At 39.6% G+C, this 18277-nt stretch overlaps 1 protein-coding gene across 5 annotated transcripts in view; it reads right to left on the bottom strand.

The window, feature by feature from the left end:
* Positions 1 to 18277, bottom strand: part of lrfn5a (leucine rich repeat and fibronectin type III domain containing 5a) — a gene marked incomplete at its 3' end in the record, with an annotated part of 141783 nt that overhangs the window by 14319 nt on the left and 109187 nt on the right. For 4 of the 5 annotated variants that reach the window (XM_080871197.1, XM_080871195.1, XM_080871198.1 and 1 more), the window contains 6 exons: positions 12545 to 12769; positions 12183 to 12311; positions 11917 to 12097; positions 10142 to 10297; positions 9021 to 9277; positions 6927 to 7394 (listed from right to left, as the gene is read on the bottom strand). In XM_080871197.1, the coding sequence (XP_080727323.1) occupies positions 6927 to 7394; positions 9021 to 9277; positions 10142 to 10297; positions 11917 to 12097; positions 12183 to 12311; positions 12545 to 12741 (1388 nt within the window). In that variant the 5' untranslated portion in view covers positions 12742 to 12769. Of the gene's footprint in view, positions 1 to 6922; positions 7395 to 9020; positions 9278 to 10141; positions 10298 to 11916; positions 12098 to 12182; positions 12312 to 12544; positions 12770 to 18277 lie in introns of those variants that run through there. The other variant, XM_080871199.1, reaches the window with a different exon arrangement.

Below are 18277 nucleotides of genomic sequence, written 5' to 3' on the forward strand. Positions count from 1 at the left end.
TCAACGCTGAGTTAATGTCTTTTGATACGCCATAGCCTCAGATTTGGCAGATATTTTGAAGTCTTTATGTCACTGGACCTGTTGTAGCTTTAAATAAATTGCTACTCCAGGGCTTGAGTTTATGGGTGTATACAGTACAGCACAAGTTCTTTTATTTAGTCATTTTCAAAAGTCAGTTTGGTTTCGCTCTTAGCTATGATGTCAATTTTCTCTGTCTCTCTCTCCCTCTCTATAGACAAGTAAATTTCTGTTTTTTCTGCTCTGAGGAACCAAGACTTAACTGGATATACTCACACATAGTTGTTATCTGAGTGGATATTAATGGAGCACTGTGCACGTCGTTTCAAACGATCTAAGTTGTTGTTCTAAACTGTTTTTTAATTAATGGATGTGACTATGTTCAAGTGTCTCTGGAATTTTTTGAAAATGTTTTTTTTTCATAAAGTTTCAAACATCATGTATGCACATCAGGTTCAGTTAGGTTTTACACAAGACTGCTGTGATCGAGTCTAACGTTTTAAAATCGGGAAGACCTTTAATGCAAAATTCATTATCTTTATTTTTGCTTTTGCTCCACTTCACTGGAAAACAGCATTCATCAACATTTCTTTCTATGTTCAGCGCACACGTCTTTAAGAGGCCTTTTACCATCACCATTATAAAATGCTGCTCATTGACTAAACAAGACACCTATTCATCTTATAATTTGCAAATTGATTTTTTTCTCTGATCCAATAATAGATTGTATTCATCCAAACCTTTAATTAAATACAGAAATTGGTTCTTCACTGTGATAAGAATGTGTTACACTTTGTGGCCATTTTGCAGTCGCCTGTATCGACGCTCACTGTGAGCTTCAGCATCATCATCGACGTGGCTCTGACCTCCACGATGAAACCAGTGAGGTGTTAAGGCCAGGGACTACATGTGCTGCTTCTGCTCTAGTCATGAGTAAAAGGTCATCACATTATTTACTCAATACCACTCTTTACTTGATATGACCCTGAAATATCAGGCTGAAATTTGGAAATGAGCTGTGTTGTTGACTCAATTTACTTCCTCTGGCAGTTATTTATACAAATCCAAGTTTAGAGTTATAGAGACCATGACAAGAGATGATGATGAAACTTAACAGCTGCTAAACAATTTAACTACAAATATTTTTTACTGAATCCACAGTTGGTTCTGCATTATAAAGTGGCTTGAATTAAATGGTGTGGCGCTCTTGGTACGCTCGATTAAGACCTTGAGTACCTTGTAAAATAAGGTTGATTCATTTTGCTTTCAGACAAAACAGCTCTCTTAAAAGTTCCCTGAAAAAATGTACCAAATTTATTTTTGGTCACTGTGGTTGATGAACAATGAAGTTTATGGAGGACAATTTGGCATTGATAAAGCTTTGGAAAAAATCACTACAAACTGGGGTCATAGCCAGTAGGAATATCTTGGTTTATGCTTTAATCTTAATTCTGTGATATAAGATATTTGCCAGTATCGGGTATGATGTGATTCTATTTACATACATGCTGATTAAATATCAGACACACTGTAAATACCTAATTAACATGACACACCTTAACTTGCCGCTAACTACTTAATCAAAATTTTGATGAGTACTAGACTAGAAATTCTGCAGCATGAGTTCACAGTGACGCTTCTGTCACCACCTAAACAATAATTAACATTAATTAGCAAAGCTGACCTTGCTTGTTGTTGGCACCATTTATCATGTTACTTAGTAAAAGTGACAGTGAGCGCCAGCAAAAAAACATCCAAGATACTTCTGCCTGAATGTAAGTTATATGTGAAGAATCCAATTTAACAGCAATCTATACCCCGCGAAATAGAGCAGGCCTTTAATTGTGGAAAGCAGCTCAGGCAGATAAAATAGTACAGAAAGGATCAGAATTTGATCAGCTTTATTTCATTGGACACTGGTCCAAATGGACTGAGAAGTGATTAATAATCACAACTCGAGACTTCAAATGTTCTGTAGAACAAGAATTGTCAGATCTTCGACCGATAATTTAGTCATATTTTAAAGACAAACCAAAATGTTATCTTGTTTAATATTTTAATATGCAAAGATTTGCAAGATTTCTTTGAGTTAAAGGAAACTGATATGTATTTTTTCTTTGCAGTTAATTCTTTGCAGTTCTTTGTCCATTAATCAGGACAATAGGTCATTAATCAAATGTTTTTTAGATTGACATATAATGTCAAATTATATTTTGTTGCAGTCCAACTGCCATTTTTGGGATTCCCAATATTCAATGTAACTAAAATGGCTATGGAATAAATCCAGATTATTTTCTTACTCATCTCCAACAAAGCGATGTACCTTCCTGTGAAGAGATACCTTGAGGACAACATTTAGACAATAATGTAGGTGAATATGTTTTATAGAAAATATCCTTAAACAAATAAGCTAACATGCATGTGTTTGAACACAAGCACAGAAGGGGCCTACACACAAATCCCCAGCAGGACACAACTTTAGAAACACTGCTAACCACTCACCATAATGCTACCCACCCTAAATAAAACTAATCATGGTGCACTTCCTTTTCTTCATTATTCCCTTTAGAGGTCACCACAGTGGATTACCTCCCTCCATCTCACCCTATTCCCAGAATCAACATTCTTCACACCAACCCTCTTCTCTTTTCCTCCTGCCTGTAAGCTGCATGTTCACCATCCTTGGTCCTATATATTTACCATCCCTCCTCCACATATGTCTAAACGATTCTCAGCTTTACCTCTGTAACTTTGTCTCCAAATGATACATTATAAACTGTTCCTTTCACTCTTGCTCCTGTCTTTCTGTCACCACTCATCTTCACCCACTCCATGCTATCTCTCTTGTGCACCGTCCGTTGCTTTGGATGGTTGTCTCTAGGTATTTAAACTCAGCTACCTTGACTACCTCTACTCTTTCCAGCATCTTTCCACCTGTCTCATTCACACACATGTATTCTGTTTACTTCTACTGACTTTCATTTATTTTCTTTCCAGAGCATGCTTTCTGAAAACATCATACTCCATGACATTCATAGCAAGTACCCTGAATATACTGTCTAGTGGTAGTCAAGTCTCAGAATTCCATCATTTAAGCACTGTCAGGCCAAGCTGGAAGACGACAGTTTGAGAGATGCATGTTCCAGATTCTAATCTACGTCCCCATATGAAAAAAAAGAGACATACTGTCTATAATCAGACAAACGTGTGGCTATTCATTAGGGCTGGGCCATATTATACCGTTCACGGTAATACCGGTATAATGTTAGGCAACGATAGGAAAATGAAATATCGCGATAGAATGGGAGTAAAACGCGCATGCGCAGTGCCTTTGTTTTCATACGCACATGGCCGATTGTTGAGTGAAACAGATGAACCAGAATTGGTTTGTAAAAATGGTGCAACTTCAGTGATGTGGAACTGGTTTGGTGTTTGTCCGTCAGATACACAACAAAGCACATTTTTTTGCAGAACATGCAAGCAGCCGTTGTTATTGTCATATTTGTCGGACTAAGATGCTCTTAAATCTGGGAGTAATCTGGGTCCTATAAACTCCGTATGCTTCAGGTCAAACAACACTGCAGCATCACTTAGAGTTAAAAATTGTCTAAATTCTTTCATTTTTAATAAAACGATCAGCATTGCTGCTTTACCAGGTGTAACTATAAAGTTTAACTTCCAGGCATCCATGAAAACAAAAGTTATTACATTTAACGGAGTTAGAAGTTAGCAGGAAGCTAGCGGAAGTTAGCTCGCTAGTTTCGCTAGTTACCTAAGCATGATATAGCATGTTCTGACGGAGAGATTTCTGAAAAAAATCAAACGTACAGCTCTGCTATCACTTCCAACATAAATGAAGACAGGAAACTAAACAGCAGTGACGTTTGTAGGGTTACTGAAGTTGGGCTAGCTGGTATATAATGATGTGCTACGTGATCGCTAGCGACACAGCTATGTTAGCATAACATAAACAGTGAAGCTGGAGGACGAACACTAACACTTTTCCACTTATAAAAGTTAACGTGAAGGTTCTTCATGGTTAGAGACAAATGCAATCGCATGGCAGGATGCTGTAAACGGACCAAACTTCAGTCAGGAGAACAACTGAGATAATCCATCCACAATACGAGGTTAGTCATTAATATACTGCAACAACATGGGAATAGAGCAGCTGCCAGAGAATTCAACATTAATGAATCAATGGTACAGAAGTGGAGGAAGCAAGAAGAATGAGTTTAATAAAGTTTGATTTATCTGACTGCTTTGTTTCGCTTAATGTGCTTTATAATCCCGTGCACCTTATGGTCCGAAAAATGCGTACTGCACACTGCAGTTTAATGTTGCAAAGCACCTCTTTTTAACTTCAGTGGATATTATACATGGTTATGCTCAGGATATGTCAGCCCATTTCTACTGGAAATGCCTTTTGGTTAAACTTTCAGCAAGGAATTTGCATTTGCACTGTTACATTTTTATAAAGCTTTAATGTACATAAAAACCAGCTTCTTGTTTAAGTGAAAATAAATGGAAGGTTGTCTTTTTGCGCTAGTAATGTTGTGGAGTTGTATTTTGTCTCGCATCAATTATATTGTCGGTTATATCCCTATCGCAAATTTTCAAATATATATCGTGATAAATATTTTTGGCCATATCGCCCTGCTCTACTATTCATCTTTATTTTTTCTCTCTTAAAGCCATGCAGTTTGCTGGGCTGTCTCTCTAACATTAAAGACAAAGAAATTACTCATGTTAATAAAAACTAGAATGCCAGTGAGATTGCTTCTCTGAAGAGAGGTTTACTATGGACTAGACCGGACTCCGCAATAGAAATACAATCCTTAAGCAGCAGGACTGGTGTTAAAACAGCAGTACTGTATCAGTGAACATCTGCCGGTCTCTCAAGTGTCCTTGAGCAAGGCACCAAATCCCTGTGAGCTCCAGGGGTTCTGTTCTGCAGCTGACCCCAATCTCCCTCAGGAAGAAGTAGTGGGTTTAGGTTTCCCTGCACAAATCGATACAGAATCAAGTATTATAACTCTTACTTTTCAGTTTTGCAGCAACTAGCAGGGTCATATGGTTAACATAAATGAAAGGGTACACTTGTGAAGATTTAAACCGTCACTCACTGCATTCGACTCACTGGGGAGTAAAGCACAGAAATGTCTATTGTGGCATTGAACCTGAAAAGTAAGAGCCCCACCTGACAGTGACAGTGGGGCCATGTTACCTGTGTCTATCATTCTCTTTCCTGCCTACATTCACAATTTTTTTCCTGCCATCTCCCTTCGTGTTCCATTCATCCTTCTCTTTTCTCCCTCTTTTACTATTCTCTTTTTACCACTCTGTCCCTCCTCTCTGTCTTTGATGTGCAGGTAATGAAAAAGCAGAATCAATTGGCTGCTGCTTTGTGCAAGCAGAGGTGTTGAATGGAAATCAATCCGTTACCTAAAGACAAGGGAACTGCAAAATAACACAGACACACCAAAAACTTCCTACTGAAAAAAGGGAGAGTAAGGGGAAGTGGGGAATATGAAAGGACAGGACGAAAGAATAAGCGATCTAACGAAGAGAGGAATGATCAGCGTGGGTCGTGATAGGCTGTCTAATAACTCCCCCTCTGTGGCCCCACAGAAAGCTGCTTGTTTGTAGTACTTAATGTAGTATTTTGAAGTCTCAAGGTGAAAGTCTAAATGCACAGACTCTGTGCTGTGAATCTAAGCGAGAGCAACAGAACAGCTGTAATGTTATCTTAAAAAGACGGACAGCTATAAACCCTACTTGTCCCGTCTCTGTATGTTACACTTTCTAAACGGGGTTTAGCGACAAAGAATTATGAAGAAAGAAGACTTTCCTGGAAACCAAGGTCACGGTCATGATGACCCAATTGGTCATTCCCGGTGTTCCCGTTGACCATTATGCATATTGATGTACGTGTAGGGATTAGTAGCGATAGGAAAGAGATTTCCCTATGGAAGCTTGAGGTGTTTGCTAATTCCCCCCCTAATTTACTGGAGTAAATATTTGGCTCAAATAACAATCATTCCCTGTGAGACTGATCTAATCTGTGTAATCCTGTGCAAACAACAAAAGTCAAGAAAGGCCAGCAGAGCCCTCGCCGTCAAGGCCATCCTGTTTGAGTCAGCAGGCTGGACTGTTTTGTGTTAGTTTGCGAGATTGTCAAACACTCATGTTTCTTTGCTTTCCATCCTCGTCTCATATCCTTGTTAGTCTAACTTGCCCCGATATGAACTTTTTGTCTGTCCTGTAAGGGAGTAAATAAAGACGGATTATCTGTGCATATGCTCTGATAAAAAACAAGCTTATTGTCTTCCACTTTAGGATTAATTATGCAAATTTCAGACAAGGAAGTGTGTAGGTTGAAAAAAAAAAATCCCAGTGAATACATAATCATTTTCATGATCAAACAGAATTGGCAAATACACATTTTTTGTTTGTTTTTTAGGGTATTTTAACCTAGAATTTCCATGGTCATGGCCTCGGTTTGCCCATGTGCATAAATCTCACTTACCTTCAAGCTCATGCAGAGACTTCATAGTGACCTTACAACTCCCACATGTATCCCTTTCACGGCCAGCATTCTTTCTTCGTAGTGCCCCAGTAGCCCACTTGGAGTGGCCTAATAACTCCCTTATAGTCACCTTGCAGTGCCAATATATCAGCCTTGTAGGTATGCCAGTGCCCAGATGCCTTACATTCTCACTTCTCTCCAGCTGTTCCACTTGTATTTCGAGTGAAAACATTTTCCAAGAGGATTATTAAAGTTAGATCTATTCTGATGTAATTTGATCTATGCTGCTCAAGCTTGGCTCATTCTCTCAGTAGGCCACATCATATTCAATTTCTCACTCTGTGTAATGAATGTTATGCAGTGATGCTGTCAAGATTACCTGTAAACCAGTGAGTCATCCTGGCTTCCGTTATACTGTATCTGGAACATCCGAATTCCTGGTATATTCCTCTGGAAGTTGAACTTGATCAGTGCAGTTGATGACGTGGCCTCAGCTGTCACCACCCTCTTATCCACACCACTCTTCACATCACCAGTCACGTTGCTCCCGTTGGCGCCGCCTCGGGTTGACGTGGAAATGTCCGACGATCGCGTGTCAGACTCCTGGATGTTGTTTGTGTTGTTGGAAATGTGCGGGAGTTTGATAATAACCAAATCCACTGTTTGGTGAGCCTCGCCGGCGGGGTTGGAGGAGATACAGGTGAACGAGCCAGTGTCTTGCACCTTACTGATGACAATGTCCAGAGTCCCGTTAGCGTAGACAAGTGTTCTGGAGGAATTAGAGACCAGTTTACCCTCAGGAGAGATCCAGTGAATGGCTGGCTCTGGGTCACCTCTTGCCTTACACCTTAAAAGACAGAAAACCAGTGAATTGAAACTTGAAACAAGACAGCACAGGGACAACAGTACAGTAGAAGCAAATCTTAATGCTTAATGGTTTCTGGAATCCTGCTACTTTTCCTCTGAGACTTGGGTGAAAAGTAAGAGGCTGAAACTTATCTACTATGTTGACAGAGCACATTTGAATTAGAGTACAAATGATAGCCTTTGTACTACAGTTGGTTAGCTAATAATGGAGTAGTATTAGGTTGTAGTAGTATTACTTCTATATTAAAAGGTTTCTGGGTCAATAAAATTATTATAACTCAATGCTGACATTTAAAAATTCCTTGTCTTGGTGTAAAATTAGTAAGTTAAGATACTAAAAAAGTAGTTATTAATTTTTTTTGTGTCATAGTTCATAGCTCTTTTGAGACAGAGATCCAAATAAACAGCCAGAAATGGTATCAACCAGTCAAATTCTATAGCTTAATTCATGTCTCACATGCTATAAACCAAAAAAGAAGAGTCAGAAAAAAACAATGTTCATAATATTCTATTTCATCAAACAAAAAATGGTTTCGCAACAAAGCAGACTCAATTTGAAGGATTCAAATTAGAAACAATCAAAGTGAGGAGCATGTTTGTCAGGGTAATTTAGCTTTCCCCTTTTCTGCAGATAATTACAATTACTGTGAAGTGCTTCAAAAGTTATAGAATAAGAGCTAACAAAAATCACATTTTTAGCTGGAGTCACACTACACATTCTCCACACATGGTTGTTAATGTTAGAAATGAACTAAAAAGGGCTCCTGGGATGTGAAGTTCATTTGAAGTGAAAAAGCGAGAAATGAAAGTGACACAAACACATACATTTAAGCTGTTTCAACCCTAACCCCAGACTTTTTAAAGGGTAAAGATATGCAAATTGCACTGTGTGTGCATTTCTTCAAATTTAATTACTAAAGATTTGTGTTCATTTGTTGACATTTTCTACCAAAGGTTTTTAAAGTTAATTGGTAATTATGTGACAGCGCACCTCAGATGTTGCAGAGGAAAACTTGAGTGGTGAAAAGTGTGTAAAATAATTCCCCCATTTTTTAAAAGCAACAAATAATGGTCACTCTTTTGAGTAACAATATTACTATGATAAAGTAAGTGCTGGGTATAAAAATGTGTTGTCAACACCTAATTACCTAACCATACACTTTCTCCACTTTTTCAATTTCATGAAATAAATTTGTATTGCACAAGATTGTTAGTAGAGAGTATTTCCTTCCCATATGATTGCTGGGTTTTCTCTGAATCTATTATTGTACGATCTACTGTACAATATAAAGCGCCTTGAAGCGACTGTTGTTGTGATTTGGCGCTATATTATATAAATATAACTGAATCGAATTGAATAGAAAAGCTGTTGTTGTCTTGATTTAGTTTTGTCCTGTAAAGTCTTTGGTAATATTTGTGTCTGTCGCTGATGTTTTATGTGTCAGTAAGCAGTGAGGCTTTTCATATTCTTGCATGTTTGTGCAAGTCAGGTGGTTACAGGATGATGGCAAAACTGCACCACATAATAAAAACTTTACTCCCTGATTATTATTGATTTCATAACCACCATATTATGTTTAGATGCAATTCTAGCAAGAACTGATACCTGAGAGCAACTCTCTGGCCTTCAAGGACCCTCATCTCGTGAGAGTATCTGGTGATGAGTGGAGGCTCGCAGAGAAACTCCTCTTCAGGGATGGACCAAAAGTATCGGCCAGACAGGTGCTGGGGTGTGGCACACGTCTCCAGGTCATCCTCCCTGCTCAGCCTTCGCAGCCAAAGTAACTCACAGTTGCAGTGGAGAGGGTTGCCACCGAATGACAGTGCAAAAGAAGAGAGGTGCATCCCTGACATTGCTAGAACCTGGGAGTGCATTAAAAAAATGTAATAATTAGAACAGCAACATTTTTATAGACAATTCCACTACGTTCGGTCGAGTTTGGTCAGTTGAATGTGTGGTTCCTTGCTCCATCATAAACATAAACTACTTAATAATGAGAATTAAGAGAGCTGGAGACTTGTCCTTACATTTGACTCTAGAATACTTTGGTATACAAAGGAGCATGGTCAACTCAATGATTGCAAGGTGCCCAGGACCTGAGGCTGCAAAACAAGTCCAAATAATGGGCTCTCGATTCTATGCATGACAGTTGGTATGGGGTGTCTGTGCAGATAGGCTGTGACTGGTGATCACCAAATGTGGCACTGTGCTTTATGGCCATCAATACTTCTACTCTGGACTCTTCTTTTTAGATAAGAAAGGTTTCCTTCTTTCAAATCTTCCAAACAAACCATACTTTTCACTTTCCTTGTATTTGTACTACTGCAATTTTAACATTTAACATGCTAAATAAGGGCTGCAGAGTCTGAGATGCAGCTGCTGGATTTTTGCAGTTTGTCTGAGCATTGCATGGTCTGATCTTTTGCTGAGATATTCAGTGTGCTCGAGCCCAGCAAAATGCACATACTAACAGTTTTTAGAGGTGGTCACACCTACTTTGATTGCATTTGATTTGCAGCTTTTTTACATTACAGTAAAATAAATTGATTTAATAATTGCACTGAAAAATAGATAAACAGCTTTAGCCTGCTGATTTACAACCTGTTTTTATTTTATTTTGCGTGAATTCCCCAAGGACTTAATTGCCTAAATACGGTGGTATTGTGTGGTAGGCTGTGTTTAATGTTTTTGATTGAATGTGGTGGGAAAGAAAATTCTAAGAATACCTGTGCTCGTTGAAAAAGTGGGTCAGGTGGTAGCTTTTGGAGTTTATTAGAGGTGACATCCAGCCGGTTTAGTTTCTGTAAAAGGGAAAAGGTTCCCTCTGGAATGTATTCCAACATGTTGTGGTCTAAACTCAGCGTGTGGAGGCTTGTCATTCGCTGGATAAATAACAGAATAAAAGAGACATTTATTATTGTTTCTTTCAATGTGGTTAATTTTTCACACATTCGATAATGATAAGGGGAACAGAGCAAGGAAACAAAATGTGTGGTGAAAAAAACCTCTTTTAAAGTTTTAAAGTTGACTATACTTAGTTACCAAGCATTACAGTACTGACATTACCTACTAACACAGGGGTCAGCAACCTTTAACACCCAAAGAGTCATTTGGACCCGATTTCCACGCAAAAGAAAACACTGGGAGCCGCAAATACTTTTTGACATCTAAAATGTACCCAATGCACCCAATATCCTTCGGGGTCAACCTTCAGGATCAATAAAGTTTTATTGAATTGAATTGAATTGAAAAATGAAGATAACACTGTATATATTGTTTTTTACCTTCATGTATGTGTTGCTTATGAAATCCATGAAGTGCTACAGAGAAAGTTACATTTTATTTATGTAATTAACACATTTTGAACTCTTAAAGAAATAAAACAAAAGGAAAGACACCCAGCTGAACTAAAATGATCCATGCAGCAAACAAAAACTGTTGTGAGCCGCCGCCCTTATATCGCCTTTGGGCTTTTGGAGCCTTGACCTGACTTTTAAAAAATAATTTGAAAAAAAGCACTATGCTGCTAAAAAATGAAAAATAGATATTTGCAAAATTCTGCCTAGTATGTATTTTACCTGGTGTGTGGCGGGACGTGGTCTGCAGCGCCGCTGCAGGGGAGGCGAACGCAATCACACCTTGCCGCCTTTACGTCTGTGCTATCTATGCTGTTGTGTTGGTGTGTGTCAGGCTGTGAGCTGCAAAGCTACAGCCGGCTGTATGCGTACAGCAACCGTGTGTGAAAAGTGGTCAATAAAGAGATGCTGAAAAGCATGTTCATGCAAACATCGTCGGGTCTGCTGTGATGTGTTTACAATGGAATTTCTGGTCCTGAACCTCTGCGCACAGCGTCTGCAAATCGGGGCTGTATGAAGTCACTTTCATCTTTACGCAGGACTGTAAGCTGTCATCTGTGAGGGGTGAGCGGTGTTTGTCTTTAACATTGTTCACGGTGGAGAACAGCTGCTGACATAATGTGGATCCGAAGATCCATAATTGGCCTACCTGGGGTTGAAAGTCTCAATAAATGCACGGTGTATCGGCGGGTATACCGGCTTCCGCGAGTGTGACGCTTATTTTGAGCGATGAAAAAATAATAGAATATAATTTTATTTTTATATTTCAATATCACAATAATCTTCCAATTTAGAACTACAAGTTAAAAAAGAACTAACATAAATAAAATATACTTCAGCTAAATACTTCTATTTTATTTTCCCAAACCACGCGGAGCCGCACTATAAGGACTAAAGAGCCGCATGTGACTCCGGAGCCACAGGTTGCCGACCCCAGATCTAACACATCTTGGCTATCAGTGAAACTGCATATACAGTTATTGAACTGTCAACATAATGACCTCTGCTTAGTCCCAAAGCTCATTTAAGTCTAAAATAAATGCACCCACATTTTTTAAGGACTTTGCCTCGGGATGCTTTTTTTTTCCAATGCCCTCCAGCCAAACAAGCTTCAAAGTAGTGTTGCATGTTAAAGAGGTTCTAACCTGGATGGCCTCCCATGGAATAGTGTCGAGGTTATTGTAACTAAGATCCAATTCTTCTAGTGCCAGCAGGTCATTGAATGCTCCCTGGTGAATCATGACCAGTTGGTTGTTGTTCAGAATCAGGTGATGAAGCTTGGACATCCCACTGAATGTATCATTGCCTATCCTCGTCAGTCGGTTGCTGTGGGAAATTGAAGAGAAATAAAACTTCAGAGAAAACGTATAAATAAGATTTCATATTGTAAGACATTATTTTTAGTTCATACCTGTTGAGGTGCAGGGCTCTGAGGTTTTCCAGATCAGCAAAGGCATGAGGTGTGATGTAGGAGATGGTGTTTCTGGATAATGTCAGGTCCACCAAACGTGTCATGTTTGCAAAATCTTTTCTTTTCACACTTTGGGCAAAGATGAGACAAAAATAAAATATCGTTAAAATGAGGTAACTGCCATACTAGTGACCCACATTACACTTATAAAATACAGTCTAGCGAGAGTGGCAACTCATATAACATCATGTACTGCAGTAATGCAGACGTTCTACCAATAGAGTTTCAACAACAGCTATCGAAGGGTTTTAATGTAAATGGTTTAGTCTCATGAGTATCGTTATTATTGATGTGACGATCACCTTGTGACAAAATTGTCAGCCAGTCGTAGCTCCACTGTATGTCTGTCAATGTTGGGTGGGACAAATAGTAGACCTTTCTTGGCACAGAGGGTTGCCAGGTTGGGTGACAGTATTTGACATACGCAGCGTTTTGGGCATATCTGTGCCCGCACAGCCATAGCGACGGCCAGCATTACACACAGTACCAGCCTTTCCATGGTTACCCCCCGTACCTGGAAACAACACCTAAAATAAATGGAAACAAGACAGACCAAGAGAGAGAAAAAGAGATGTTAATGACATTTGAAATGAGATGCATATAACTAAGTGAACTGGTCCCATCAATTGGCCCCAAACTCCTGGTTTGCAGTCACATACACTTGTTACTGCCATCTGGAGGCCATTTGGATCTGTTTGATATTTAGTAGGAAAGAAGGAAAAACTTATGGCAAAAGTAAAATGTTAAAAACAAATGGAACGTGACAAAGAAACTGAGATAAAACATGCTTCCCCATTCAAAAGTCTTTTTAAAAGGAGAAGGATGTACTTCCTCAAGCTTCTCTGTAATAATACATTATCTATCACCAACTGCACATCCTTTGATATCAACTCAAATAACTGAATGCAAAGATGTATATTAAAAGTCAAGTGTAGATATGATGATGAGTGCAGTACGGAGACAGGTGGCTGGGCCTCTAAAAATCATCTGTGGTGGATTTTTTGTGCACGTTAAAGAATAAAGTGATCAGTCATGGTGATCAGAAAAAAACAACAACTTTATAACCAAACATGACTATGACCACCAAACAAGAAGAGGGTTTTATTAGTCTCATTTATTGCTCAGCAGTGTTATTGTGCATGAACATGAGTGAAAAGGCACACATACTCAGTCATCATTAACAAGCCGCAGTGCTTGTAGTTAATTAGAGTGTTAGTGCGAGAGTGCAGGGTGGTCAGGGAGAGAGAGAAAATCCTCATTAATGGCAACCTTGATTTCAGGTTTGAAGGACATGGGAGAATCACCATTAAACAGATCACAGTACAAACAAGCATGCACACGCAAACATCTACGCATTCACAGAAGAACACAACACAGACATAATGAGGGTGAAACAGAAGTTGAGGATTTGTCTCTGTGAACTTTTCTCACACTTTTTATTTGAACACAAATGCAGCAAAACAATAGAAACAACTTGTATGCTGTGTGTTCCATAATAGGTTTGTTAAGATGTTTTAAAGTTACAACTGGGAATGCTCACTCTCTCATAAGATAACCTATTATAAATAACACACCATGGCATATGTATAGGTAAACTGTTTTATTCATGGCCTGCTACTGCTTTATAAATCAAATCCAAACCAAAAAGGGAAAAATATCCCACAAAACAGATTTTTACACTCTGAGAATCCAAGAAGGGTAAAAACATAAACCTCAACCTCAACAATAACGTCTTAGTTTGGTCTGCTTTGAGAGAATTGCCCATAATATGTCATTACTTTGAAGACTGATTTGTTCCAATCAGTGTCTTTGCAGAGAAGCAGCCAGTTAGTGGAAAGGACATGAGTGCAGAATGAAACAGCAGCAGCATTTGGAGCCATTTCAACAAAAAAATGAATTTTAAGCCAGAGTATTTGCAAAGAAAGCACATGGTACGGCCGGTTCATCTAACCAACTTGCGTAGCTGGTGTTCATACCATTACCCGAGTCCCTGTGTAATAAAGGAGCCGCGCAACCGAATGTCTTGTAGAAAGCAACACGTCTCATCAGTCCTTGGATGTCATTCCCATCACTAACAAGCACACAGTGAAGGTGTTAAAATCAAAATGCTTTTTTGTTCAATTTTGCCTCCATCTGTGGTGTGAATTCATCACTGTGGTGTTCCTGCACTGCACTTCCCAGACATAGACTGTTAGTACAACCAACACTGCTCATGCTAACCTCATAGTTCTCTTGTTTATTCCAAACTGGAACCACATTTTGTTTTTGTCAGATGTATTTTTCCTGGAGAAGAATTACAAGATCCTACCACTTCCAGTCTCTCTGTGGTGGCTTTGTTTTTGTGTATCACTGTTTTTTATTCCATTGTTATCATTTTGTTGTCATACTTAGCCTCTTCATGGTTGTTTTGCAGCTCTTATCTTATCTTATCACATCACTTTGAGGATATTTTATTGCTTTTTCCTTTGTTTTTCTTATGTGTGTTACTTAGGTTGTTCTGCATCCCTTCCTCTCTTGTCTTTTGACTGGAAAAGACAAATCTGAGCCAGGTCTTCTTGACCCTTTGCATGCCTGGGTCTGTGTCCATGTTCAGTTCAGTAATCCTTCCATGGCCATTTAATGTTGGGGTGAGTGTCAGGCTCCTGGGCTTTGGAGCACTGGCCACTACATAACCTACCTGGAGATCAAAAGTATTTTTTGTATCCTACTATTTGCTACTTTTAGATTTTCAAACTACTGTAAATGGCACCTGTATGTTAAGACCAGAGTTTAATAAATTATATAGAGTCGTGTAATATTAACACACTACCCAGGACTGATTACAAAACCATTCACCAATCTGTAGTCTAGTTGTGAGGTCCTCTCTCTGTACTTCTTACATCTGTGTGAAATCACTGACATGAAATTTGCTACGATGTCAGAGGTCGTACAAGTCCAGTTTTTCTTTTCCTCTCTGTTTGAGTGCAGCGAAAGAAGACCAGAAAGATGGAGCAGCAGCTAAATAGATCACTGGATGACTCATATGCTCTGGTGCTACAGAAAGAGCAAGAGAGCGAGCGAGAGACAGCTCTTGACCTTTCTGACACGAAAGCAGATATCACCTCATTAATTACTCTGAGAAATGACTGTAATGAGAATGAACGAGTGAGACAGAGAAATGGAAAGGAAACGGGGAGAATTATCAGAGAGAGTGAGGAGGAAAAAAAGAGCGATCAGAGAGCCAGCTAATTAAAATGAGTGCTGAGGTGTGAAAGAAAAAGGGGGAGAGGGACGAATTTCATTTAGAGAGAGGAGACGAGGCAGGATAGATGAAGAGGACGTTGTTCTGTCACGCTTTGTATGCGATATGCAAACCGTAAAGCCATCCGCTACACAGGAGGGATAAGGTTATATGTCACACACATATAAAAGTGAGCATTTCACCAGCACTGAACTTAATTTTCACACAAACTCTTCTTCACTCGCAACCTGATGTAGCTTGAGGTGACATGTAGGACCACTGGGATCAAATGGAATGGTGAATTAACCAAAGGGATTATGGGTAAGGAAGACAAATTAAGCTCTGTTTGCAGCGATGTGTAAAATACGATTCTGTTTCACACATGTGTGTGCTGCTTTATCCACTTCTTTGAAATCCATCCACCCTGTTCCCCCGAAGGTCTCCCATAAAGCCAGTTTCACCCCTGGCTTGCTCACTGATGAACAACCGGCTTCCCCGGACAGCTCAAATGGATTCTCCACACGCTCCATATGCTGAAACTGATCTCGGGCTGCATTCAAATCTCACAGGGATAACCAGAGGCACAACTTGGCAGTTAAGAGTGGTGGCTTGGAAGTATTCGCACATTCAAACTTCTTTGAAGCTGCGGAGAAGCCACCATTGAAGACTTTTTGAGTGTTTTTTTTCCTCCTGATGAGCTTTTCACACATCCAATAAGCGAGTGATACAAATGTGATCATGCACTTTATGGTAAACCATTTAAATGACACTTTAGCAAATTCTATTCTCAACAAACTAATTCAACTCCCCCAACGCTTTACCACGACCACACAGTTATTAATACGCAATATAATAATAATAGCAATTAGCACAAGCATACATGCTGACAACAATTTCAACCGCTTGTATAGGTTATGTCATAGGGTCAAACAAAGGTTCAACAAAGTTTCCCCGCAGAAATCTAAATCAGACCTTAGACTGCCCATCATTTGAAGCTTGCACGTAAAGTAGGAACTAAGCGCCTAGTCTATTTCTCCAGTGACTTACCACAAAACCTGGCTAAATTTGCAAAAGTGATGCACAAAAGATGAAAGTTAAAAACTACCTGCGATTATTTAAAGTGACTCATTAAATAAAACAGCACCTGTTCCGCTGGTATTCATCTCTGAGTGACTGTTGTAAGTCGAGAGCTCGTAGCAACAATCTTTACCACGTGACGTGGATGTAGCATCAGAAGTAGGAAACTACTCTGACAATCCTAAAGTGTCATCCAGTGGTTTTGCAGGGCTCTTTACTGAGGAGTGTAAGGTAGTTTACTACAGCACTTGTTGTGTTGAAATAGATTATTTATGTCAGTGTTAGGAAAACCCTTCATGCGTTTAAGGGTCCTCCCACAGTCTGAGAGGACTGGGCTCTTGTTGGTGAGAGTGACATTTGTTTACTGCGAAGTATTCTTCCTGACAGGAAAAAATACACTGAAGCTTACAACCTCCAGATATTAAAGTGATATAGAAAATTAGATTACCGCAGGGACTACATTTAAGAACATTAAGCATTAGTTCAGGTGCATCTCAATCACCTATTAGGGAAAATAACATGCAAAGCTCAAGCTAATCTATGACATTACAATAAAGCTGTTGATTTTGTATCATTTGCAGATAATGAGTCTCGCATTTTAGTTATCTGTGGCTTATAACTCACCTCATAGTTCTTCAAAAAAGTAAGTGCAAGATGTTATATCACAGGCCTTTCCTGAATGTTTTCGTTCATTTGGAATATCCCTGAGTTATTATACAGTGTCACGACGGGGTGCGCCGGTGTGTGTGTGGAAACAGGACCCAAAAGCAGATGACGATGAGGAGTAGTAAGGTTTTAACAGAAGGTGAAGCTTTATTGCGATGCCGGCAGGAAATAAACCAAGAGACCAAAAACACTAAACTGGCAAGACACTAAGAAACAAAACACTAAAGGTACTAAGACCAAAAAACTATAACTATGACTGAGGTGAGATTAAACAGACGGAAACTATAACCATGACTGCGGTGATGTAAACAGACGAACCGACAATGGCATGGAGAAAACAAAAGGCTTAAATACAGACATGAGGTGATCAGGGGAAGTGGCGACACATGGGGGAAAACAGCTGACAGACATAAACCTAATGACAGGACCAGGAGAGGAAAGCTAAATACAATAAACAAAGAACACATGACATTGCCAGAATAAAACAGGAAATACTAAAACATGACAACACAACTTAACAGACCTAATACGTGATGAATAATTACAGAACCCCAAAACATAGAAAACCAAGAACAATAACTGCCTAAACTAAAGGAAAATAGGAAATAACACAAAACTGATCACATAACAAAATGAGACAAATACAAAGAAAACTCAGAGTGCTGGGTCGGAGACCCAGCCTGTGACAGAGCCCCCCCCTCAAGGGCGGATTCCAGACGCCCGAAAACACCCAGAAAACAAAACCACAACAACCCACCAAGGGCGGGCGGCGGGGGCCCAGGACGGAGGGCCAGAAACAAGGCCACAAAAAACAAAGAAACGAAAACACACAGAGCAAACACAACAATGGCACAAAAAGTCCGAGACCCGACTTCAGGAGGGCGACCATGAACCCGGCAGAACAGGAGCGAATGGCGAAGCGGTTCAGGTGGCCGCCCCGGAGGCCGACAACAAAACAAAAGACAGTTCAAAAGTTCAGGAGGCCGACCAGGAGGCCAACGGTCCAGCAGACCAAAATCCATGAGCTCAGGGGGCCGACCCGGAGGCCAACGGTCCAAGAGCCCAGAAAACA

Source organism: Rhamphochromis sp. 'chilingali' (genome assembly GCF_963969265.1).
Source record: "Rhamphochromis sp. 'chilingali' genome assembly, chromosome: 21".
NCBI lineage: Eukaryota > Metazoa > Chordata > Actinopteri > Cichliformes > Cichlidae > Rhamphochromis > Rhamphochromis sp. 'chilingali'.